The sequence below is a fragment of the Pelodiscus sinensis genome, chromosome 6 (genome assembly GCF_049634645.1).
Source record: "Pelodiscus sinensis isolate JC-2024 chromosome 6, ASM4963464v1, whole genome shotgun sequence".
Classification (NCBI taxonomy): Eukaryota; Metazoa; Chordata; order Testudines; family Trionychidae; genus Pelodiscus; species Pelodiscus sinensis.
Window position 1 is genome coordinate 87,296,933 of NC_134716.1, and position 26,926 is coordinate 87,323,858.

Here is a 26,926-nt window from a genome sequence, read left to right on the forward strand (position 1 = left end):
TCAACACATATCAGTGGTCATGCTCAACTGTTGGTGAATATCAAGTACATTGATGCTAATGGTATAAGAAAGTTATATTCTGCAAACAACTGCCAGGTCACATGACTGGAGAGGAAATTGTCAGGGTGATAATGGCTTACCTTGATGAGGGAGAACTGTACTAGAAAAATTGTTGTAGTGTTTGCACAGTTGGGGCTGCCTCTCTGACTGTCAAAGTGAAGAGGCTTGCAGGCAAGGTCAGTGATGAAAAACAGATGTTCTGGTGACCCACCATTTCCTGTATTAAGAATTGGTTGTGGCAAAAACACTGCCAGAAGAACCTTTTTAGTTAATGCTACATGGAGCACTAAGGATAATGATCTAAATAAAATCACAGCCTTTAAAATGTTCCCTTTTCAGCAGACAGCCAGAGTCTACTTTTATACACAGAAATATATTGGCTTCCCCATGGAAAAGTTCTCTCATTTGTATGAGATAAAAAATTAGTTCTTAACTTTGGAGGAATCCGCACACACGTACTAGATCTCTAATGTGGCATGGTATGTGAAACTTACTTACCTGGCTGATCTATTCCACCATCACAACGAGCAGGAAAATATCATTTCCCACTGCAAACATGGCGGATCCTACTTGGGAGCATTTTGGTCAGTGTCATTTCTTAACATCTGAAAGGTCACGAAGAAAAATTCTTCTCGTATTTTCCTTCAGCTTTTACAAAATATTTTGATTACGTCAGAGATCCTTTCTTAGAACTTCCATTGCAAAGGAACTGAATCTTACAAAAATAACTGAAGAGCAACATACCAAATTAAGGCTGGACTGAACTTTAAAATGAAGTTTGGTGATAGGCCTTTGGATTCATTCTGATTGTTGGTGGCAGATTAATACTCCATAATCTCACACCACATTCTCTCTCTTCTGTTGCTGTTTTCAGTAGCATACCTGCTTAAGTTTAAACTTGTCTTGCATCAAACACCAAAGGGCATTTGAGTTTGCTAGAGCAAAAGCTCCAAGTTGCATTGTCGTCATTTTCTTTCAGGATTCAATGAGTCTGTGCATCATGGCAAGTTCAAATTTCTTATCAAAAGTAAGGTTTTTTTTGTGGTAATTTTACCATGCCACACAAATTTTATTAAGTGAATCTTAGACTGAAAAAGATTAGGAAACACTGCTCTAGTGTGACCTTGTGGTCTGTAGCAGACACCAACTAATACCCTATTTTCTGCCTTATCTGTTAGATCAGTTCTTAAGTGCTTATGATCATTTTCTTCTAAGTTGCCAGTGACTTAGGAACCTCTTTGGATAGAGTGCTAGTCCACGTTTGCCCACTCCATGTTTAAATCTTATATGGCAACATGCCTAGATTAGTTCAGAAAACTATTTAAAGATAATTTCAAATCAGTAAAAATTTGAGAACCAGCTTATGGTTTACTATTGATTTAAGTGTACAAGTTTTAACCCATGAGGATCCTATCATAGCTTAAAAACTGAAAGGTAAATTGTTTTGTTTTTTTTATTAAAAAATACTTTTACCTTATGTTTTTCATTTTCTCACCAGATGGCCCTACTTCCAGATTGAGGATTTATAATGTAGATGTTTGATTCTGTAGCCTCAGGAAAAGAGACTGGTCAGACTAGGAAAATATATTCAGCTGAAGCCAAAATGTCTTTCTCTCCTTCCTTGAGAGAAGATCTAGACTCAGTGACTGGCGGTGACTATTTTGTTAGGAATTTGGGTTTAGCTTTATCAGTGACTGGTAGATGGAAGGAGAACCAGAGAAATACAGAGGCTAGATTTTTCCTGTAAAATGAAGCAACAGATGAGAGAATTCCTTTCAATATCAGCTGACTGTGCAGTTCTGAATTCGTACCCCTGACGTTCCATCGAAATAGTATGTGGCGGCTATGCATACTTGCCTATCATTCAAAAAGGAAAAGCTTGGAATTTTCAGTTTGGCTGTTTCCTGTAACCTTGTCCTACATGTTCCTTTCTGACCTATTACCAGAAAATTTGACATAGTTGTTTTAAACCTGGAAAATTCGCTATTCTCTAATTTACTCTCAAAACAGTGAAGCTCAAGAACTGTCAACTTTTCTCCCTGACTAAAAAGAATCCAATGTCCTGTTCTTTCTTCTGTTCATTGCTGCAGCACTGGATGTCCTGAGATTTTTGAAGGCAGGCTTGAGAAACGGCACAAAAACCTGTGGTTAGGCAGGTATGCTGTTTTATGTCTGCATTTAGGAAGTTAGCCACATAGTGTGTGAGTGAAAAATGTAGAGTTGTATATTTTATTTGCTAAAAGACTCGTCAGTTGTTGTCCCACTAAGAGAAAGACACATTTAGTCTTTGTTTTTAAGTTCACCATGACATAAACTGTCAATCTTAATTTCAGTTTTCTAGATTTTGTTGGTATAACCTATAACAATTTAAAAACATTTTTGCATCTAAACTGACATAGTACTGAACATTTACATTAGACCTCTATTGCCCTGTTTACAGAAACAAAAGAAAAATATGAAATACGGAAATAGAAGAAAGAGGAGGTTGGGAGTGTACTTGACTCTCCTCATCCTGAAAAAACAGGCAGTCAAACTGTAACTTGATGTGTTAGATCTCCTAGTGCTGTGCTGAAAATGTTGAAAATTACATCTGAAATTGTGAGAGTAGTTAGAAGTTCTCCTTTAGCATTAGATTAATCATGCTTACAATAACCTGAACTGTTTCTCTTACAACTACTTTTCGGCACATTTTAATTTTTTTAAATGTAAAGATGAATATCTAGATCTTGGTTTTTGTTTTACTTGGATCCTATAATCATGTATTGTTCGCCTTTTTCTTCTTCTCTCCATTCAGATGCAGAGTTTGCAAGGTGGCACAGAAGCTATAGCCCAGTTGGACCGGTTAGAAGCTGATTATTATGATCTTCAACTTCAGTTGTATGAAGTGCAGTTTGAGATCTTGAAGTATGAAGAACTGCTGCTGACAGCACAACTTGAAAGCATCAGAAGACTAATATCAGGTGCAGTACACATTTTATATGCCTAATCTGTTACCCAGCACCATATTAGTATTGGAACTGTAAAAGGAATAATCGACAATTTTAGCATTCTTTAAATAAGTAAAGATTTAGGACTTTGAATACAAGTACAATTAATCTGCATCAGGAGGAGATAAAAGTTTGTTTTTATGTTTTGGTTTGTCTCCTTCAGTTGGAATCTCATATCTAACATCTGATGCAGTTGGAAAAATTCGGGCTAGAAAGGAGGGAATTATTTTCTAATTGTTCTTGTGTACTGAGGGTTTGCCTTACAAGAGTTTTTGCTTTCAATTTTTTAAATGAGTGTTTAAGAGTAGCACATGGCAATCAAGGAGGCTTCATACTAATCAGAATTCCTTAGCTTAGCTTTTGACATCTTTTGAAACATGTTATGTTGCTCTTGTAACAGATCAGGGGTGCACAAGCTGTAACCCCCTCGACCTCATGTAGCTCACAAATCATTTAAAACCAACACACAGAGATGGTGCAGAGAATTTGTAATGTGTGTCCAGCCTGGTTTTCTGGGTTTTCTTATGCTTATACTTTTTACTTAGATATTGGCTCTCTGTATCAGTTCTAAAGGACTTGTGGAATGAATGTTTGTTAGAAAAGTCATTCTGGAGCATAAGTTTTCAAATGTGCTCATTGTGAATTACATCTTGAGATTCAGCACCTCCTAGGACCTTTTCTTCAGTTCCCAATAGTGTGAATTGCCTCTTCTTACGTGTGATTCTATGGCAGTTACTGTAATTGAGGCTGAGGGACTTGGGTCTGTTTAGTCTGCAGAAGCGAAGAGTGAGGGAGGGACTTGATAGCAGCCTTCAACTTCCTGAAGGGAGGTTCCAAAGAGGATGGAGAGAGGCTGTTCTCAGTAGTGACAGATGGCAGAACAAGGAGCAATGGTCTCAAGTTGTGGTGGGAGAGGTCCAGATTGGATATTAGGAAAAACTATTTTACTAGGAGGGTAGTGAAGCATTGAAATGGGTTACCTAGGGAAGTAGTGGAGTCTCCATCCCTAGAGGTGTTTAAGTCTCGGCTTGACAAAGCCCTGGCCGGGTTGATTTAGATGGGATTGGTCCTGCCTAGAGCGGGGGGCTGGACTTGACGACCTTCTGAGGTCTCTTCCAGTTCTATGATTCTATGATAAGGGGATGGTTGGATGAAATAACATGATCTTGGTAACTAATTGACCATTCATTATCAGTTGGAAATAGGTCAATGGAGGTATGATAGGAGTTGCTATAGGGAACTTTCTGGGTATCTGGCTGGTGAGTCTTGCCCATATGCTCAGGGTTTAGCTGATCGCCATATTTGGGGTCAGGAAGGAATTTTCCTCCAGGGTAGATTGGCAGAGGCCCTGGAGGTTTTTCGCCTTCCTCTGTAGCATTGGGCACAGATCACAGCTGAAGGACTCTCTGCATGTTGGGGCCTTCAAAGTATTTGAAGGCTTCAATATCTGAGACATAGGTGAGAGGATTATTCTGAGAGGGGTGGGCGAGATTCTGTGGCCTGCACTGTGCAGGGGGTCAGACTAGATGATCATAATGGTCCCTTCTGACCTTAAAGTCTATGAGTCTATGAGCCCATAACAAGTGAGCTTAATACGTTTTTATCTGTCTTTTAAGAAAGTTTAGCAGTCAGCCTACTCATCTGTCTGCAAGCCATGTTTAAGTGTTCAATAGAGAACTCCTTGTTCTCAGACCACAGACTGGGAACCTTTGCCTTAAGACAGTGTTTCTCAAAAATGGTACGAGTACCCTTAGGGGTACTCGAGAGAATTCTGGGGGGTATGTCAATCCAACTGAAATTTGGAGAACTGAATTTTTATTTTAAGTTGTATAGTGTTTTATTTTTGTACTTTTTACACCCAAAAATGTCATCGCCCTCCCGGCTATGATTAAGTTGTTTAAACAAATGCGTTGCAACGGTAGACAAAAAAAATTGTCTGAAAACTGTAGGTACTTGGGGGTACTTATACATTTTTTTTAAAGGGGTACTTTATTAAAAAAAAAAGGTTGAGAAAAACACTGCTTTAGGATATGATTCTAGTTCTGATCCTGATGCCAGTGTGGATTACTTTCATGAAGCCAGAAGGGAACCTAACTAGTAAGAGAGCGGAGGAAAAAGTAGCTAAATTAGTTTTCGTTGAATTATTAGGAGAACTATAATGTTATGTTGACTTTCATGTTTGGAAGGTTCACTGAGTAATTTGAAGGAGCTCTGAGTTCAGGTATGTTGTCATTGGCACTGAGATTCAGTTTGGATATTGAGGTATATTTCACTATTACCAACTCTTCTGTTATAAGTGGAACAGTGGACCTGCTGTAAAAGAATCAATATCCTTTTTTGCTCATGGTAGACTTTCACAAGCTTTCAGATTATTACAGAATTGAAAATCTTCATAGCTGACTGCTTATCTTACCCCCAATATTTTAAGTTTTAAAAATATTCTTATTTCACAGTTTTACATTAAACAGTTATCCAGAAAGCTTAAAAGAGTTTGTCTGACTTTATTGAATCAAACAGTCTGTGTTAGGCATTCGTGTTTTTCAATAAACAGCAACACTAAACGCAAGTTAGGACAGAATACTGGAAAAATACGGTTCTAGTTTAACTACTTAATTTGGAATTTATCCAGCAAAAGGTAGCTAATGCAGTTAGTCTTGTGTAAAATCACATGATTTTTAAGTAGACACATGTGGTTAATATTATCCTCTGAAAGATGGCATCTCTCAAACTACAGTGGCCTGTAACAGACGTGATTTATAACTGACTCAGAGACCGTGCTGTTGTTTGGATCATCAATCCTACTTCTTTTAAAGTACAGTTATGATAAAAGTAGCAGCCTTCTTATGGAACAGATCTGTGTTATGTACATTTTCGTAACCACTGTCAGCTGGAACTTCTTTTTACTCATGTAAGTTACATTTACACTGTCGTGCCGTGAGAATGGAGTTGGATTCTGTTCTGATTTCTGCAATATCAGCAGAATTAACTAAATTCTGATTGAAAGCCAAAACACAACTTTACTTCAGAATCTAAGCTTGAATATCTGGGTTGGTATTTATGGCAGTAAGACCCAGTGCTGAGTGTTCACTGTCCTTCCTGTTTGAGTCACCTGCACTGAGCTCCCCTTCAAGTAGCTTCCTTTGATCTGCCTGCAGCAGAGGATAGAGAGGGATTGTCTCTCCCTTACCTAGGAATTCACAATGAACTATTCTTTTTTTTTCCTTGATGAGAGGTTAGAAGGCAAATGTTTTAACTCAAACGCTGTAATGAATGTATTGTTATTCCACTTTAAGCCAGAGAGACTATAGTGAAAAATCTCTATTATTTTTTTTCCCTATGGGATAACAGAATGACATCCCCCCCCCATGGGCACTGAAGTCCCCCAAAGCCACCTGGCAGCCCATTCTGGGCAGATTCTGCTTCTTAAGGGTTCTGCCTGCTCAGCTCTGGCTGGTGCGAGGTCCACTGGCAACAGGAAAGGAGGCAGGCTCCCACACCCTGGGGTGCCACAGTTTGTTCCAGGGTCATACTTGGTGCTCATGGACTCCTGGGTCAGCAGGTTCAGGAAAAGCACCAGGCACAGGGAAGGACCTCTCGCGTCCCTGGCTGCCCACTGCCCCATCCTCTGCTGTGCCCCGAGTGGCCACGTCCCGAACCCAGCACCAAGCCACCCTGGTGAAACCCAAGCCTCACCTGTTTCCTAAACCCATGCTGGCTCCCTCCTTCCTGCCCAGCCACATGCGGAGCTGCAGCTGCGAGCAGTGCTTCTGCAAGGTGGGGGAGGAGATGCTCTGTAGCACTGATCTAGGTGTCCCATGCCCCCTTTGTTTGGTGCTGCAGCCATGCCTGCCCTCCTCCCCTGTGTGGTTGGGGCACCAGTGCTGGCTTCCTGCTGCAGGGAGGAGACTGGGAGTAGGGGTGGAGAGAAAGCCCTGAGCCTCACTACACGAGGAAGAACAGCTCCCCTTCCCGGGCTTGGAAAACAGCAGCACAGGAGCATGCTGTCTGAAGTAGGGATGTTAAATATTAGTTAATTGAATAGTTGAGTAATTTCATGAATTCTTATCAGTTAGTCGACAACTCTATAGTCTCTGGGAGCGGGGCCGGCAGCCAGTGCGCTCCGGCCTCACCCCTGAGAAGACCCCTGCCGCTATGCACTGCTGCCACTGTATCAGACAGCAGCACGGAGTGCCAGGCGGGAGATGGTCCGAGAGGGAGCCAATTTAAAAACCAGCTCCCCTTGTGGACGGGCTGCCTGTTGCCTTGTGGTGCTGCCTCTGATACAGAGGCAGCATCATGGGGTGGCAGCAGCCCCTGTTTAGGGGGTGGTCTGAGCTCCCGGAGCCAGCGCAAGCTGGAACTGAGAAGGGTTGCCTGCCCACCTGTCTCCTAATACACTTTAAATGCAGAGCTGCAGCAGGGTCGATCCCAGATCCAGCACAAGCTGGGACTGAGCCGAGCTGCTGGCCAGCCTGATAAAAAATGTACTGGCAAGTGTGTGTGTGTGTGGGGGGGGGAAGGGGTAAGGATGCATGTAGTCTATAGCATTAAGCTATAAGATGTTGCTAATTGGTTAATTGACTACACTTTTACATCTCTAGTCTGGAGGCTTTTCCTGTGCTCCCATTGGCCAGAATCTGGCTAATGGGAGCAGTGGGAGGCCAATCTGAAGACAAGTAAGTACCTGCCACCCCTTCATGCCCAGATCCTAAACGTCCAGCCCACTCACTTACCCCTCCCCGCTGCTGCTGAGACCCCGCATCCCCAGCCCACTCCTCTCCGCTCCTCCCCCCGCCAAGACACCTTGCACCTAAGCTCACTCCTGCCTCCTCCCCAGCCAGAAATCCTACCCCTGGCCTGTTTCTCCACCCTTTCTTGCTCCTGCATCCTCTATTCTTGCACTCTTAGCCCCTCCTGCATCTCACCTCCTGCACCCCTCATCCCTCATGCTGGCAGCCTTATCCCACACATTTACCCCTCATTTTTGGCCCCACCTCAGAGCCTAGGGAGCCCACAAAATCCACTAACCCTGGAACCCCAGAAGAGATAATTTGGTCTGAGGTCCTGGCCCTGCCCTCCCACATGAGGCTGGAGCACCAGGGGAGTGAGATGTTTCATTTGGGGGCCGTATCAGTGAGGGTTGAGGGTTTTTGGAAGGGCTTTTTTTCCTTCTCACTTGTGTGGTCCCCAACTCACTTTTCTGTGGGTTAGTGGCCCCAGATCCAAAAAAGGTTCCCTACACCTGCCATAAATAAAGACAATGTTGAAACCTTGTTGTGTTGGACATCTTTTACTTTATTTAAAATCAAGCCTGGCCAAAAAGGCCTTAAATAGGGCCCAGCCCCCATCTGGCTACAGCATCCTATCCCTGGCCCTGATCCTGAGGGAGGCTCTGCGGATTGTGCCCCCACTCACTCAGCTGTGGCAAAGAGAGGAGGAGAGGCCACGATCTGGCTGTGGCAGACAGAGAAGGCTGGCAAGTGTAGCAAGCAGGAGGCACAGCCCCCTAGTACACATTTAAAATGATAGGTAGTGATAAAACTTTTGGTAATGTCATTGTCCTCTCAAGTGTAGGGTCTTCCACTATGTGTAACCTGGCGACGCTATTTCCAATGAGCAGAAGCTGTGACTGAAACTTTCTGATAGACAATATGACAATCTCAAAATTTCTCTTTCATGGAATATATGAGAGATGTGAAGGATAGTCCCACAATAGAAACACTAGGAAGTGGTCATGTTTCTTGAATTTACATTGGCGATCATATGGGATGGCTTTGCAGCTAAATTTTCCCCTCGTGTTAGTTAAGGTGATATGCATTCAGGGGCATAGTGTTAAGATGTGGCGTTATGGAAAGTCTCACACTCCCTGGATGTGGTACACTAAGACCATTTACAGAGAGAATAATGAATCTGCTCTGTTACCTTAACTAATAAGCCTTTGGCTTTTAGCTCAGGTGGTAGTTTCCTGCACTAAGCTCCAGAGGTCCCAGGTTCAATTCTGCCCACAGGTGACAGCGTCTGTCTGAACTATGTTTTCTTCAAATTTGTTCTTATAGTGGTACCTGTGCTGTTAAAAATCCATGTCAATTATGTACTTCCTGTTCTTATGTTTTAGCTAAATGTAGAGCCTTACAAGGTTGTGCCCTTTCAGTATCTTGCATTGAACTGTTACCTTTGCTAAAGCCACCAGCTCCTCCTGTACATTGTCTAATGTGGGTTTGAATATTAAACATAAGCATAACCCTCCCACCCCCATCAACTTAGTGTTTTTGTCAATCATATACACTGATTTGACTTTTTATTTCTGACACTTTAAAAACAGAGAAGAAAGATGAAGTGGTGTATTATGATACTTATGAAAGTATGGAAGCCATGCTCGAAAAAGAAGATATGGCAACATCTATGCACTTACAAAGAGAGGAACTGCAGAAGTTGCAACAGAAAATCCGCCAGCTGGAAGCAAGGCGTGGACGCATTTCAGCCAAGAAAGCCTACCTCAGAAACAAAAAGGTAATATTAAATTATACAGTTTTTCTCTTAACATACTTCCCCTTTTTAGTAAAACCACGGAGGTATCCAGTCTTGGATGGGAGTAGGAATGTAAAATCCCAGTTAATCAGTTAACCTGTTAAACATTGTTTAACTGATTAAATGGATCCATGTGGAGGGTGGCCCCTCTGCTGTGGGTGGGGGCTGCTTCTTCTCAGCTAGGCTCACCACAGAAGAGGGCTGCTTTGGCTAGAGTGCCCCCTTGCCCGAGCCGGGGTTGTTCTGTCTGAAGCAGGTAGGGGACTGCTTCAGCCCACCAGTTAACCATAACTGGTAAGCATCACCCGGTAAAGGTGATGCTTTCGCATTAACCATTCACATCCCTAGATGAGGGGCTGTCATGGCTCCTTCCCCACTCTGGCACGATAAATGCAGAAGTGGGGGCCCACAAGTACCCCAAAACCTTATCTTTCTAGGCTTTGGTTTTAAAAAAAACTTCTCCCAAAATCTTAACAACCTAGATTTTGGGGATAAAACTCTGCTGCCCCACCCAAGCAATGATAAAGAAACCAGGGAGAGACTACTTGGGATATCTCATCCCTAAAGTAAAAAGGACACACACATTAACCAACACCAGGTTAATAAAAAGAAAAGAGAGAGAACTTTTATCACCACCACAATATTCCTGTTGCAAGCATAATGACTAGATGGAATAGTCACCAGTAATACTCATGGGGAAACTCCACCATGGGCCTAGAACTTAGTTACAAAGGAAAGCAAAACCATTTTTAAAAATAAGTGCACAGACATCAGATCCCATTTTCCAAACCATAAAACAATAAAACCTGATGGATTTATCTAAACTTTACCCTACTTACAGAAGAGTGAAGAGTCTATTCTTAGAGGGAGACATTCTGTCTGACTCCCTCAGTAGCTGGAGAGAAACTGCTTAGCACAAAGGAGGGAGAAATCAAACATTCCTTTGTCCTAGTTTGAAATTCCTATTTACATTCCTATTGGCCAACTCTACCCCTTAATCTCCAGGCTGCTGGCTAACCTTCATGATTATGATGGGCCCACACTGAGGATATGGCTACATTGGGGGAGGGGAGGTATTGAACAAAGTATGCAAATTACACTCACATTTGCATATCATCTTCTGTTTTTTTCTTTCTGGAAGAGGATTTTTCGATATTTGGCCCATCTACATGGGGCCAAATGTTGGGGGGGGGGGGAACCTTGTGGAAGCCCCCTGTACATCATTTTGTTTTCCTGGCTCGACACCCAACGTACGCAGGGTGGGAGCGAGGGGATTGGCAGGGAGTGGACTGGCACTTTAATTTAAAGGGGTCACAACAAAATGTTCCTGACTTTTTTTTGTCAACAACAATTTTCTTGGCCGTGGTGGTTGCGAATTAAAAAAGGCTCAGCACCACTGTTCTAGGATAAGGGAAATAGGACACCAAGTTTTTGATTATCCTTAAAATTATGGTATCCTCAGCTTTCACTGTGGAACTATAAAGGAGTTTTGCAGCAGTTCAACCTCATTCTGTACCCCACAATTACAGCGCTTATTCTTTGAGCACATAATTCATTTTAGATGATTTGTAAATTGGTTGATTAAAAATGGGTCCTTTTTTGTTTCTTGTAGCTTTAATAAGGAAAAACCTGACTCTTCAGACTTCTAGTATAATAAAAAAAAACCCTTGTTTTTAAATAAGTTTCAGTTAAAATTGGAGATATTTATTAAGTTTGTTTATTTTGGTGGCTGCTGCTGTTCTTCATAACTGAAAGTTTCTCCTTTAGTAGAGGCTAATACTCATCTACAAGGAATTCCTCCACAAATTGTCATCTTTCAAAATATCTGCTCGTTGGAGCCCAGTCTGCCCACTAATATGTTCTTCACAAAATGGCTTTCATCTCTGATTGTTCTCAGTGCGGTGAAGCCCCCAGGCTGCCTTTTGCAAAGATGGCCACTGTCCTCATTCACCTGCTGCTCAGCGATTCTCTCTGCCTTATAACAGTTTAGGCTATGTCTAGACTGCAGGCTTCTTTCGGATAGTTGAGTGGACTAGTCGCTTCCCTCCCTTGCTGCTTCTATCAGAAAGAGGAAGCGGGGGAGTGAGGGGAAGAATAGGGTATTTGAAGGTGGCAGCGTCACTTGGAGGTTGGGGCCAGTGGAGGAGTCCCTAGCTGATCCCGGGCTCCATGCAGCACTGCTGCTTTAAAATGCTTCAAGGAGCCTGATGCTGGGCATTCCCCAGCTTACCCCAGGCTCCACACGGTGCTGCCACTTTGGAATACCTTTGGAGCATAGAACCAGTGGGGGACTGCGGAAACACCCTATTGACTAACAGAATAGTCGATGCAATAGTCGATTAGTCAATTATTTGAAATTTAAGATCCACATACTAAATTTGAAGAACAGCTGAAGAATTAATACAGAAACTGAGCAGTTATCAGCTAGCTAACTTTATATTTGTTTTTGTATGTACTACTTGCTTTTCAGTCATCAGTGTCTCACCTATCTTATTCAACATTGCATGGGAAGAACACAAATAGAAAAATTTCCCTTGTTACTTAATCATGTGAAATAGTTAGCTCTGTCAACAGATTCACTTATTTGGATTTTTTTTTTTGTCTGAGTGTTTTGGTGCCTTTTTAATGTGCCTTGCTTTTCAGATAGTAAAGAAACACATGCAGTATAACATATATTTAATCATGCAGAGTTGACCAAAGATTCTACTTTTAGGCAGAAAGGATAGGGGTCATCAGTAGCCCTATGTCATTAGATAGCAAGTTTTATGGGAAAAAGCTCCTTAGGCTGTTGAGGATGAGTATCTAGGTCAAAGTGTTTTGGTTACTCAAACTAATTTTAAATTTCATTATTGACTTTGTTTCTAATTTCATACTCTCCATTAAAACTCCTAGCAATTATTGAAAGGAAATAACATCCAGTGACTTTGAGACTCATGTTAAGTAAGGACTATAGGTATGGAAGTACCACTGAACTATTTTTTGCAAATGGCGGTATTAACACTTACCTGCAGTTCCATAGATGTATAGAGTGTACAAACCTGTAAGAAGACAAGGTTCCCATGCTGAGAAACTAGGCCATGTCTACACCATGAAATAAGGTCGAATTTATTAAGGTTCCCAGTAGGGAGACTGGTGGCGACTTTGAGAGCAATGCACTATTTATGCTCCCAGTACACCTTTTGGGACCAAAAGTGTTCCAGTACATGGTTTAGTCCGCATCCCATAATGCACTTGTCTACTCCTCTTCTCCTCGCCTCTTTGCTTGAGATCAACAGGAAACAGGGCTGTGGTTACCCACACAGATGCAAGAGCAATGTGTGCACGGACCCACTCCTGGATCCTGTTGTGCATTGAAACATTGTGATGATATTTACCTTGATGACCCATCCTATTCCTTGCTCTCATGGCTCATGAAGCCATAGATGGGCAGCCTGGATCCCAATAAGAAGCAGTTCAACTACAGATTGAACAACTACAGCTTGAAGGTGGAAAGTGCTTTTGGATTTTTCAAGTGAAAGTTTAGGAGTCTACTGACTAAACTAGTCCACAGTGAACTCAACATTCTTTTTAGGGTGGCAGCCTGCTGTGGGCTCCATAATATTTGAGAGAGAAAGGGAAGAGAGAGAAAGGGAAGAAAGCTATCTGGCAGGGTGGGGGCTGTGCACCTAGCCAGAGATTTTGAGCAGCCAGACACCAGGGCAATAAGGAGAGTACAGGGCAGGGCATTGCAAATCAGAGAGGCGTTCAAAAAAAGTTTTATGAATGGCTAGTTGAGTCCATGTTGCTTTCAACGAGGCGCCCCTAAACTTAGTGCATTTGTAACCCCACCTTGACCCCTGCAATAGAAGCAATAAAGATATTGTTCAGAAGTAATGTTTATTTAGGGAACACAGCAAGAACAGAAAAGGAGTCCATGGTGGGCACCTTGGTGGATGGGAGTGGGAATGAGAAATGTGATAAGGAAAGCCTCTTGCTTTGCAACACTCTGGAGGTTGAGTGTGGGGCTGCCTTTGAGGTTTCCTGCCCCCCCAAGGTTTCGTAGGACCATTGGGGGAGGAGGCTATAGAGCTGCGTGAGGAGGGAAAGTTGTTCTGCAAGTTGGGGAGGGGGAGAGCTCATCCAGGTATGCATTTTTGAAAGTCACTGTGTGGTCCATCACAGACATCCTGGATGTCAAGATGTTCTCCTAGTGCTTCATTTGCAGATCCTTGCACACTTCGCTTTGCTGACTTTCCACTCACATCTTCTCCAATAGCATATTGCTCATTCAGTTACATGTTCCCTGCCCAAGTGGATGGATTGCATTTGCTTCTTGAATATGTCTTGTCTTGTCTGTTTTTGCCTTTGGATTTGTTTGTGGCAGACAGCTGCTGGAGCCAGGGGAGTATGCAGCAAGCTGTCTGTTCTTCCTGCAACTAAAAGTTTTACAAGAGCATACATTACAGGAGATACGTTGTGGATCCTAAAACCTAATCTGTTAACATCAGTGAAAGACAATGGAGATGTGTATTGTGCAAGGCCAAAGTTATGCTTTAAAGCATCCATTGTACAGCAGGAACACAACAAAGTTCTCAGGGGAGCATCTGGACTCGAGTAGATTGGTGGCAGACCTGTTAAGGGTCCTACTAGGGCACGATCCTGAGTCTGGGAGGGGGAATGGGATCCAATTGTGTGGGCGGGCAGGGAGGTGTTTCACACTTGCTTCTCTGTGTCCGGCACACCCCATTTGCCAGGTGAGTGCTACTTTCCCCCTTCTTGCAGGAGCCTGTGGGCAGGAGGACAGAGGGAGGGAGGAGGGCAGAGGAGGCCCAGGAACTAAAGCCATACTTCTCTGTGGATGGGCAAATAGAGGTTAGCAGGGTTAGCAGCAGAGGCAGCAGCTAATAGCTTCCCTTCCTTCATCTAAGTTGCCTTGCAAGAGATCAGTGTTCTCCAAATCAGGCACAGAGATAGGGAGCTGATGACTGAACGTGGTCACTACCTGGTCCACGTGCTGCAATAATTTGTCCTGCAATGACACCACGCCACTTTTGGTGCCTTGGCTCAGGAAGGTGTCCTACCATGGAGGATGAAATAAGGCTGGCCTCCTCAGAACCCTTGGGAGAAGGATTAAAGTCCCTGTATGAGAGCTTTATGGAGATGTGCAGGAAGGATTCCCACCCCATCTCCAAACACATTAAAAACCTGTCCCAGGTCCTCTGCACAGTGTAGGCACAAAGTACACCACACATCATACCCAATTGCCTTAATTTTTTTCTTGCTACTAGTGAATTTTGAACTCACCAGAAGTGCCTCCCTGTGAGACGTCCTAGGAGAAGGGGCTTATCTCCAAGGTCATAAAAAGTTCTTGGCTCTCGGTCACATCAGTTGCCCCTCTCGACTGCTAACAATTCTCCTCCTTCTCCTCCAACACACTGTCCTCCATGCTGCTGCCCTGACGAGTGTCTTGGGAAGCTGGTCTGGTCCCTACCTAGGATCAAATGTGTGGCTTTGTGGGGGGTGGCCCCTGCAGGCAGAGGCTGGAAACTACCCCCTGAAGCTTCTTATCCTAGAGGGGAATCTGTGGTCTCTGACAACTTCACTAAATCTTTCTGCTGCTTTGCATCCACCGACTTCTTGGTGGGTTTCCTTTATGCAGGGCTGGACTAGCAGGGGCTTCAGGTCAGGTGTAAGTCGTACTGGCAGAGCTGGGAGAAGACCAGGGCTGTGCTAGCAGGGGCTGTGGGTTAGAAGTGAGGGGCACCAGCAGAACTGGGGTGAGCCCAGGACTAGATTCTTGCCCAAAAGAAAACCAGTTGCTATCATGAGCTATGAGAGCTATGGAACCGCCGCAAACTGCTGGCTTCAGCTCTGGCAGTTGCTCACCACATGGTAGCTGCTGGAGCTGAAGCTGGCTACTGTACTATGGCTCAGGGGCTGGAGTGTGCCCCAGCTCCAGAGCCGCTGTAAACAGCCGGCTTCAGCTGCAACAGCCGCCTGCCACATGGCGATTGCCAGAGCTGAAGCTGGCTGTTTGCAGCAACTCTGGGGGTTGGGGCTTTTGGTGGCCTGGCAATGTTTTATTTGCATATTCATTAGCTGCATAATGAATGTGAAAATAAAATGTTGCTGGTCTGCCAAATTTTTGTTAATGGGTTTGCCGGTCTGCAGTATTAAAAAAAAAAAAAAAAAAAAAAAAAAAGGTTGGGAAACACTGACTTAGTTGATCTCTCTCCATTTTTGAGTCTTTTCTTTTAAATGTATGATTGAGTTCCAGGGCGAGTATATTGTCACTCTTCAAAATACATTTCTCCTTCATTAAAAGTTTAATTTAGCAAAGCATGTAGGTTTATGTTTCCTGAATTGAGGAATTAGAGCCTATGCAGTACCCTCCCCTCCCCCCCACACACAGAAAACGAACTGTATGTTAGATGGCATATGCCACATAGGTTCTGCTATAGCAGGAATTTAATGAGCAGTCTGATATCTCTTATTGCATAATAAATTGTTGGGTGTTAGGGTACTCTGTAGCCAACTTCCCCTTTTGTGGCTAAAATACTGAATAGAAGACTCTCTCAATAGCTCCTGCTTGTGGTTTTGATTTAGTTTTGTTTTTTGTAAGAGATGTAGCTAATCTTTCCAAGTAACTGAAAACCCTCAGAAAAATTATAAATATAGTGATATAATATAAATAATTTTTATTCATAAAGCTTTATATAAAAAATACAAAAACGTTAAATTAAGAGTATAATAGGTTGCATCTCCCAAAACCAGAATTCTTTGGTTTGGCAACATCAGTGGTCTAACAGGACCATCGATGTTCCTTGTTCAGAGAACGTTGGTATCTTACTGTCAGGAGGGCAATCCAGGAGGGGCTGGGCTGAAGCAGCGGGATGTGGCAGGTATTGGGGCTGACAGCATCCCCTGTCAACTCCCGCTGGCCTGCACCTCTGGGACTGAGTCGGGGCAGCCCCTGGCAGCATAGGATCGGGCCAGCGACAGCCCATGGCAGTGGGGACCAGGGATAGAACCTTGGGTTGCCTGCAAAAGCTGGGCCAGAGCCTGTGGGCTGATTCGAGGCAGGAGCTTGTGCTGTAATGGGACTGGAGCCAGTTACTGGCAGCAGCCCCAGCAACACACAGCAGCGTGGGGATGGAGCCCTAGACAGCCTACAGAAGCAGGGCCAGAGCCTGCAGGCTTCTGTGGGGCTGGGACCAGAGCCCAGTCACTCAGCAGACCAATCAAGGAGTCTTGGCTGGATCTTCAGCAGCAGGGCCTGCAACCCAGTAGGCAGCCCTGCAGGGGTTGGAGATAGTTTTCCCCCCCTCCCCCAACTGGCAGAGTCAGCAGCTGTGGGCTGTGGCATGGAACTTTCTCTAGTCCAGCAAATTCCTTCATTTGGGACCAGTGAGGTCCCAAGGGTGTCAGATAAGAGATGTCCAACCTGTACAGTATTGAAAATACACATTGTACCAGACATTTGGTGATAGTGTAAGATGTTTCTCAGTACTTGTACTTCATGATTTTCCTGTTTCATTAACATTGTTAAATCTTAGCACCATTATGAAAAATTGTATATAGTCAGAAATTATTACAATTTAAAATCCATAAGATAACACTTTATCTTTCGTTAATAGTGAAGCTCCAGCCTATACAGTACATGAAGCATGTTTTTGAGATGCTTCTAGATACCACTGATGCAGAATTTCTGAGAGTAAGATAAAACAACATCTATCTCAATAAAAGTCTCACATACAAGTTGACTGTACACCATCTTATCTTTGTAATATTTAAATTAGTTTCACAGATGTTTTCTCTATTTCATCTTAATCATAGTAATATTTCAGTGCTATTACTTCTATCTTTGGTGAATCCAAGTGTTGTGGCTTTTCATCAACTAGTTTTTAATAGGTACCATACTATAAAAGTAGTTGTGTATCTTCTATTCTTATGGACAGCACTGGATTATGCTTGCAAATGTAGCTGTATTGTTACCCCACTGCTACCACCTGCTGGCTGCACAATAGTATTAGATTAGTTACTATTTGAGTAGTGATAGAAATGTAGCCGTGTTAGTCTGGGGTAGTTGAAGCAAAATGCAGGACAATGTAGCACTTTAAAGACTAACAAGATGGTTTATTAGATGATGAGCTTTCGTGGGCCAGACCCACTTCCTCAGATCAAATAGTGGAAGAAAGTAGTCACAACCATATATACCAAAGGATACAATTTAAAAAAATGAACAAATATGAAAAGGACAAATCACATTGCAGAACAGAAGGAGGATGCGGGGGGGTGGGAAGGGGGAGGAAGGAAGGTAAGTGTCTGTGAATTGCTGATATTAAAGGTAGGGAGAGTGGGATGTTTGTGAGTTAATGGTATTACAGGTGATAATTGGGGAAACTGTCTTGATAATGGGTGAGAAAGTTCAAAGACTTGTTAAGTCCTTGTCGGTAAGTGTCGAATTTTAACATGAATGACAGTTCAGAGGATTCCATTCATGTTAAAATTCGACACTTACCGACAAGGACTTAACAAGTCTTTGAACTTTCTCACCCATTATCAAGACAGTTTCCCCAATTATCACCTGTAATACCATTAACTCACAAACATCCCACTCTCCCTACCTTTAATATCAGCAATTCACAGACACTTACCTTCCTTCCTCCCCCTTCCCACCCCCCCGCATCCTCCTTCTGTTCTGCAATGTGATTTGTCCTTTTCATATTTGTTCATTTTTTTAAATTGTATCCTTTGGTATATATGGTTGTGACTACTTTCTTCCACTATTTGATCTGAGGAAGTGGGTCTGGCCCACGAAAGCTCATCATCTAATAAACCATCTTGTTAGTCTTTAAAGTGCTACATTGTCCTGCATTTTATTTGAGTAGTGTCTCTGTAACTACTCCACATCACGTGTGGAGCCTCTTGAGCTCTTAATCAGAGATTTTCAGTTAGCAGCGTCTGGCCCATGCCTCTGCCCCATGCTTCTTTGTGCTAGTTACCAAGGCTATTTAGGAGTGCATGGGCAAACCATCCTCAGTTAATTTTCAACTATCTTGGCCTGAGATGGAGCAATAATGTGTCTAGCTGAGTGTGCTTTGGCTTTTTTTTCTAATATTTCTATAGTGTTTATGATAGTTTTTTATAGTCCGTTGTTACTATATCTGTAGTTGTTTTATTCCTCTTATCCCTCTGGGAGATTTTTTTTCCCCTGACAAGGCAGGTTTTAAATGTTGGCCTCTTCTTCCTAGAGACCATACTTGTGTGCAATGTCCTCTTGAAGTGGGTCTGTCACTTGTAGGGCTCCCATGTCTTCCAGCAGTGCACTTTCTGCCTGTCCCTTGAATCAAGGGCAAGGCAAAACAGAAAGATTAAACTCAGACTGCTGATTATGGAATGCTCCCTTTGACCAGCTTCTGAGTTAGGTCAGGGAGTCCCTCTCTCCTCTTCCTGCTTTGCCCTTATCTCCATACATCTGATTCCAGACAGATTCTTGTGTATCCTGAAGGACTAGACCTACTTTATGATCCCTGGATATATATATAATCCTACAAATAAGAAAAAGTTTATTAAAATCACAACTGCTTGGGAATCGCATCCTGTTCAGTGTTCAAGGTTACATAGATCCACCAAACCAAAACTCATTGCTGGAAAAAGACAGATTTCAGAGAAAGAGGCCTGTAGGACCTCCCTCTTATCGCTACTTAGCAATCATTTCCATTCCACTTATCCATCATGAATGAAAATCACCAAAGGCTCAAAAGGCAGCTGAGAACCTGAAGTGGTGCATCTATAGGGACACAACCTCTTGCAGGACTGCAGTTACTGCACAAGTGAGTAAGAGTAACCTATTTTTTTTATCTGAAATAAACAGCCATTGTATTAGGAAGTTGGATTTGTAAGAGAAGAATCAAGAAGGGAGGCCATTAGAAAAAGAGTGAAACAGGACCATGTCCTAAAACAAGTTGAATAGCTGTGAAGATCCAGAAATATTTCTTGCTCTGAGAAATTATCCTTTATCATAGGTGGGATGGGAAAACAGTTAAGTCAGTGAAGCTGTGAGGAAATCATTATTCCTGATGCCTGTCCCCCATCATGAGCCTGCTTGGATTTCCAAACAGTGAAAAGCCAGTACTACAAAAGGAAACCATACGTTTCCGCTAAGATAGCAATTCACCTCTCCAATGAGTCCTGGTGCAGTAAGTGAAATTTTGTGGAGTAAGGTGCTAGTCAGTAAAGGTAACATAAGCTAGATCAAAGATTTTAAACTCTCTTGAGAAGTAACACTATCATTGTTTGCACTAGTCTTAACAAATGACCCTCAATCCTGATATAATAAATTATATTTAATCTATTTAAAATAATTTAAATGTTGCAAAGTCAAGAAGTTAGGAAATGCCAGAATTAAGGATTCTTTTGCAACCTTAATTTTTGGCCTGTGTGTGTGTGTGTGTGTGTATTTACAAACACACTCTTTAATGACAGCATCACTTTTTTTTTCACAGAACTGTGGCCTCATTCAGTGCATAAAATGGAAGGTTCTCACAGAATGGATATTCAATATTTCTTTTACTACTTATTGTGGCTCCATGCATTATTTACTTCCTGCTATCCAACCCTTGCACTGAATGTCAAATTTTTAATTTTCTTGTGGGCTTTTATCTCATAGCACTCATGATTGTAGTATGTGACTACTTCATGAATATTGGTCTTTTTTTTGGAACATACATGGAGTCAGTGACTTTTAAAGTTGGGGAACTGAGGCACATATGTCAGAATTGACCATCATCCACTAATTTTGGATGCTCAGTTTGAGACATCTAGGACTCAATTTTTTCGGAGTATTTGGCATCATGTCTCATTTTCTATGCTCAAAGCAGAGTGGCCATTAACCTCAAGTGCATTTGAGTACTTACTCTGAAAATCAAACTCCAGGGGTTACTCCCAACCTCTTAACACCTTCTTTCATAAGATGCTGCTGCTTCTTCAATACTAACAGTATTCTTGCAAGTGGAAAGCTTGGAATCAGAGAAGACACTGCCTCTGTATTCTTCTGGTATCAGCTGGAAAGAACAATTGCAAGAGGGCCTTGCTCATAGCGGAGAGTGCTCTATGTAGAAAGACCATGTTTAGTGAAGATAAAATATGTAAACAGTTCTGTAAATGCCCTTCAATCTCCACTGAACATCTACAAATGGTGATGTTCAGAGGCTTATAACTTGGCCAATTTTGGGTGGATTTTCATGACGACACCAAAGATCTCTCTGTTCTCAGTCTGGTCCCCCCCCCCCCCCCCCCCACACACACACACATGCCAGATGTGAAGTCCCAGCTCCAGTGTATGAGTATTCTAGATCAAGGTCTCAAGAAATGTTTTGCTGCCTTTGGAGTGCAGCTACCAACTCTTGCTGGTGGTAACAGTTTTTCCTAAAATTCTTAATCAACTTTAGAAAAACAAGTATGCACACATATATGTCCAAATTATAATTTATTTATGTAGGTTTTCATTATTACAGGCTTGATAATAAAAACAATGTACAGTTGTCTCTATTCTTTACAGGACCTAAACAGAATAGAAAAAATAATGTGCTTTTCATGGTCTTGTGTTCCTGTTGCTGTTTTTGCTCTCTTGGTTGCTTTTTATTTAAGGGTTGCTGGATTGTAAGTCCGTTTCTATGACAAGTGATATTTATATGTTTAACGCAGCTCCCCCTCCCCCAATCACCACCCAGGAGGCTGTGGCTAAATACAAAGCTGTGGTGACCACATTTGAGAGAGACTCTTTTGGATATTTTGTGAAACAATTGTAAGATTAATTTTTTTGTCGGTGGCATTTTTCCTAGACTCATTCTTGAAGACTTCTGAACCATTTTTGATGAAATGTTCCTAGAACTTCAGTCATAGACATGGCATTGAAACTTTCAGCCTGAATGGCTAAATTAATAGATTCCAAAGACAGAAGAGGCCACAGTGGGGGAGAGGGATAGCTCAGTGGTTTGAGTATTGGCCTTCTAAACCCAGGGTTGTGAGTTCAGCCCTTGAGGGGACCATTTAGGGATCTGGGGCAAATCTGTCAGGAATGGTACTTGGTCCTGCTGTGAGGGCAGGGAACAGGACTCAATGACCTCTCAAGAGCCATTCCAGTTATATGAGATGGGTCTGTTTTGGGACCAGATATCTTCATCAATGATTTAGATATTGGCATAGAAAGTAAGCTTATTAAGTTTGCAGATGATACCAAGCTGGGAGGGAAGGATAGGGTCATAATTCAAAATGATTTGGACAAATTGGAGAAATGGTCTGAGGTAAACAGGATGAAGTTTAATAAAGACAAATGTAAAGTGCTCCACTTAGGAAGGAACAATCAGTTTCACACATACAGAATGGGAAGCAACTATCTAGGAAGGGGTACGGCTGAAAGCGATCTAGGGGTTATAGTGGACCACAAGCTAAATATGAGTCAGCAGTGTGATACTGTTGCAAAAAAAGCAAACATGATTCTGGGATGCATTAACAGGTGTGTTGTGAGCAAGACACGAGAAGTCATTCTTCTGCTCTACTCTGCGCTGGTTAGGCCTCAGTTGGAGTATTGTGTCCAGTTCTGGGCACCGCATTTCAAGAAAGATGTGGAGAAATTGGAGAGGGTCCAGAGAAGAGCAACAAGAATGATTAAAGGTCTAGAGAACATGACCTGTGAAGGAAGGCTGAAAGAACTGGATTTGTTTAGTTTAGAAAAGAGAAGACTGAGGGCGGACATGATAGCCGTTTTCAGGTATCTAAAAGGGTGTCATAAGGAAAAGGGAGAAAACTTGTTCATCTTGGCCTCTGAGGATAGAACAAGAAGCAACGGGCTTAAACTGCAGCAAGAGAGGTTTAGGTTGGGCATTAGGAAAATGTTCCTAACTGTCAAGGTAGTCAAACACTGAAATAAATTGCCTAGGGAGGTTGTGGAATCCCCATCTCTGGAGATATTTAAGAGTAGGTTAGATAAATGTCTATCAGGGATGGTCTAGACAGGATTTGGTCCTGCCATGGGGGCAGGGGACTGGACTCGATGACCTCTTGAGTTCCCTTCCAGTCCTAGTATTCTATGATTCAATATTATCTTGGTATCACAGTGACATCTACTCTGACCCTCTGTATAGCACAGGAATAGTCCTTCCTCAGAATGATTTATTTTGAGCTAAAAAGTGTATTAAATCTAATCTTGATTTAAAAATTTCTAGTGATGTAGCATTTACCACAAGTCTTAGTAAATGGGTTCATTACTCTATTAAAATTTGACAAATTTATAAACTGAAAACTGGATCTTTTAATGGGAAGTATTAGACAAACTTAATTAGAGGTAGTGTGGCCATGGCTACCTATAACATACAGGCTGTGATACTCAACAATGGCAACACAACTGAATCAATTGATGTAAGGATTGGAGTCAAACAAGGGTGTGTACACCTACACCATTTAACATCTTTTTTGAGGCTACGCTCCAGACTACTGGAGATGACCTTCCAGGTAGAATTGAAATAGTCTACAGGATAGGTGGTAGGTTATTTTCTCTGCAATCTGGGCTGCTTCAGAGCCAAGACCGAGAACACAACAATGTCACTGGTAGAACTTCAGTACGCCGACAATGCCCAGGTCAGTGCCACCTCGGAAAATGGACTCCAAGCAATCATCGACATTTTCTCTATGGCCTACCATAGGTTGGGACTGACTCTCAATCCATGAAAGACCAAGGTTCTCTTTCTGTCAGCACCTGCCATATCATTATCTGAACCAACCATCATGGCAGATGATCAAGTGCTGGAGAATGTCAACAGCTTCCCCTATTTTGGAAGCTATCTGTCCAGCAATGCTGATATCAGTGATGAAATCTGCCACTGAATCTTGAGTGCCAGTGCAGCCTATGGACATTTACGGACGCGAGTCTTCAATGACCGTGACATCAAGATGCAGACCAAGATGCCGTAGTCATCCCAGCATTGTTATATAGAGCTGAAGCCTGAACTCCCTATAGACGACGTATTGAAGATCTGGAGAAATTCTACAAAGGTACCTGAGGAGAATATTGGGCATCATGTGGCAGGACAGACGGACCAATGTTAGTGTCCTCACAGAGGCTGGTTCCTGCAGAATTGAGGCAATAGCAGCCCACAGGCAGCGATGATGGTCTGGTCACGATGCCTGACACGCTTGCCTAAACAGATTTTCTATACTCAGCTGAGGAACAGAATGCGGTCTTATGGCGGGCAGAGGACGCGCTACAGAGATTTCCTTAAGAACACCTTGGTAAAGTGCGACATTGACACTGACACCTGAGAGAGGCAGGAGAAGAATTGGGTAACCCGGAGGACCTCCATCAAGTGCCTGATGCTTTGAGATCAAGTGACGTCTCCATGAAGATCAGAGAGCCTGACAAGGAGTGTGCTCGGGCTTACATTGGTGCTGCTGGTGTTGGTGCTGATGGAGATAGAGACTTCACATGCACCTACTGCCAGAGGGTGTTCCTTGCCACAATTGTTCTAATTTCTCATCTACGTACTCATCAGTTATAGGAGTCCAAGGGAAATCTTACTCAATTTAAGGGATCCCAGAGAGAGAAAACCATTGAAGACAATCTGTGTTCATTTCTGCTACTATTAACCATGTAGTTTTAACAAGTAGCTTAAAGATTGAAAGGGTTGGCCAGATTTGTTGGGAAAAGTTAAGATAATTTGTAAACATGAGGATTTTCTATTTTTTAAGTAGAAGCTTAATTGTCTGTCTGGTTTGTAAATCAAAGAGAATCAGAACAAATACTTTAATTCCTTACATTGATACTATCCTTTATTTTCTCATCTAAACCTTAAGCATTCTTATTTTAATTAGCATATAATCAGCACTTCTTAAAAACAAAGAAAGGGCAACTATTGTAAAAATAGAAGTTGAACATTAAATCATCTCTTCATGTTTGTGTCTTTTATATTAGGCCTTTTATATTATATGCAGTCTGTCTTCAGGGGTTTTATTTAAGTTGAATAATTTTTAAAATTGGGGTAAAGGAAGTAGATAATTTGTAGATTGAATCCTTCTCAAGTAACATCAGAGCAACATTCTAATGAACATCTCAAATTTTAGCCATCTTATTTTAATAATCCCAAATCAGAGAGTTTTTATCTATAAAAACTAAAAGTAGAGACCTAAAATATTAGAATGGGTCACTTGTTGATTACTAAAAAGTCAGGCCATATAGATTTTGTGCTAATTGTTTACTTGCATGACTCATTAGAAAAAAAATATTTTTGTTCAAAATTTGACTTGTCATCTCTGAAGTGAAACTCCTTTTTTGGTACATTTGTCTAAGGGATTATCTGTTAGTAACCTTTGTCATTTTCATTCTCTGATATCTCTTGACTCTCAGAAAATAAGGTACAAATGCATGTGTAGAAATATGGATACAGTAGTATTCATGTTTGTGCGGGCAATTACAGGAAATTATGAATTTGCACTTGCAAATTGTCGGTTGTGTAGCTGAAAACATAATTACTTAATTTTGCTTGACTATTAGTAGTCATTGTTCATATTTATTAGACATGGAGTTTTGTGAGTAGTTTTGCACACTCAGACTTTGAAAAATCAGTAAATTGTGCTATATCTGTAATAATGTTAGACTTGCTTCGTAGCTGTTACCTATATACCCTGTTGGCAGTCAACAACAGTGTTAACGCAGTTGTTTAGCTTTTGTGTTTTTATTCAGAAGTTAAATTAGCATGTTTAAGCAGTCTTCATTTTATAATTTTACTTTTTAATACATAATATTGTTTGTAAAATATTACAGTAAGCCTTTAGTTATTTGGAATGGGTATTTTATAGATAATATTTTCTCTACAGGAAATCTGTATTGCAAAGCATAATGAAAAGATCCAGCAGCACCATCAGAGTGAAGAGGAATACAGAATGCATCATACTCTGCCGCTAGTGAGTTTGGGCTCTGTTTTGAAATTAGCCTTTGATTCCTTTTTTTAATATCCCTCACTATGCATTAATTACAGAAGTGTGTTCAGATGGATTACTATTCTGAACAGTTGACATATAACCTGGAAACTATGGACAAAGATGAGTAAGTAGAAGTTCAAGATAAGTTATCTTCTGTTTTTCAGAGTAAAACTGAGGCTGTTAAACTAGTGATTCCTGCACAGTTTTGGAGGTTATTTTATTTTATTTTATTTGACTACAGGTCTTTGGATTTGTTTTTTATAGTGATGTCCTTATATAGCTTGAAAACTGAAATGTGTTGCGTGATAAAGAGAAGGTACATCTAAATTATTGGATATCAAATAGGTTTATTTAAAAAACTATAAAAATATTTAGAGAAATAGGAAATAATAGGTCAGCTCTTGTTTTTCTTATTGCAAATTTGGGAAGAGGACTCCGTTATTTTAGTCATAGGGGTTCTTTCACATACTTTAGGGAGTACCATGATTGTGTCCAAGCAAAATTCATCATAATTATTAAACACGGTATTAAAGAAAAAGAAAACCTTAAACAAAACAATACAACAGAATATAAATGATTAACTGTTTTCCATTACAATCTCTTCTGTATGTGTTTTAAGGAGAGCTTTTAAAAGAGATTACACCCTTGAGAGTGAACTGCCTGAGGGAGCATTTTTCTCTTAACTCCAAATTGTATTGTTTCACAAAATTACTGTAAGTTCACTTTTAGTATTGTATTAGATACTTATGCTGTTTATCTATGAGCAAAACAATTTAAGGGCAGGTTGGTGGAACTTGTCCATTTGTTAATAAAAACAAGTTTGTTTTATAGATGGCCTTGTAAACAATCTTGGTTAAATGCTTTCTTAAATCAGCTACTCAGAAAAACCATGAAAGGGAGCTACCCTGACACAGGCCAGTTACAAATTTCAAGAATCTTAAATTCCACTATTCTTCTGTTTCAGTGTTTTAGCCTCTGCCTCCTCCTGAAGAACACATGATCTAACCATCTGGTGATTAACAGGAGACGTTAATATTTTAAGCTACAAAAGCATTTTTACACTCCAATAAAATAATTAAGAGTTTTAAATGTAATTCCTTAGCAGTGTTTTTGTTAATGTTCTCTCACCAAACCATGCTGGAGCGGTGAGGTTTCCCAGGGTGGTTACTTCTTGAGTCTTCTCTTTCATAGCTATCTTTGATAGTGTGGAGGTAGATACGGACATGAGATCGGGGTAGCAGAGGGTAGTTGGGTAGAGGAGGTGTTTTTATGCCCTTCTTTTTACTGTCGTAAAATTATAGGTAAATATACCTTTTTCAAATGTATTTAGATTCAAGGTTGGTTGCTGTCACCCTTTTACGATTTGATTACTTCCATGGGTTGTCCTAAGAGGC

General features: G+C 41.6%; 1 protein-coding gene across 1 annotated transcript in view; it reads left to right on the forward strand.

Annotated features, from left to right (window-relative positions):
* JMY (junction mediating and regulatory protein, p53 cofactor) overlaps positions 1-26,926 on the forward strand; it is a 146,544-nt gene that overhangs the window by 82,648 nt on the left and 36,970 nt on the right. Inside the window, exons 5-7 of the mRNA XM_006119180.2 lie at positions 2,855-3,020; positions 9,370-9,557; positions 25,428-25,514. Coding sequence (XP_006119242.2) covers positions 2,855-3,020; positions 9,370-9,557; positions 25,428-25,514 — 441 coding nt within the window. The remainder of the gene's footprint in view (positions 1-2,854; positions 3,021-9,369; positions 9,558-25,427; positions 25,515-26,926) is intronic.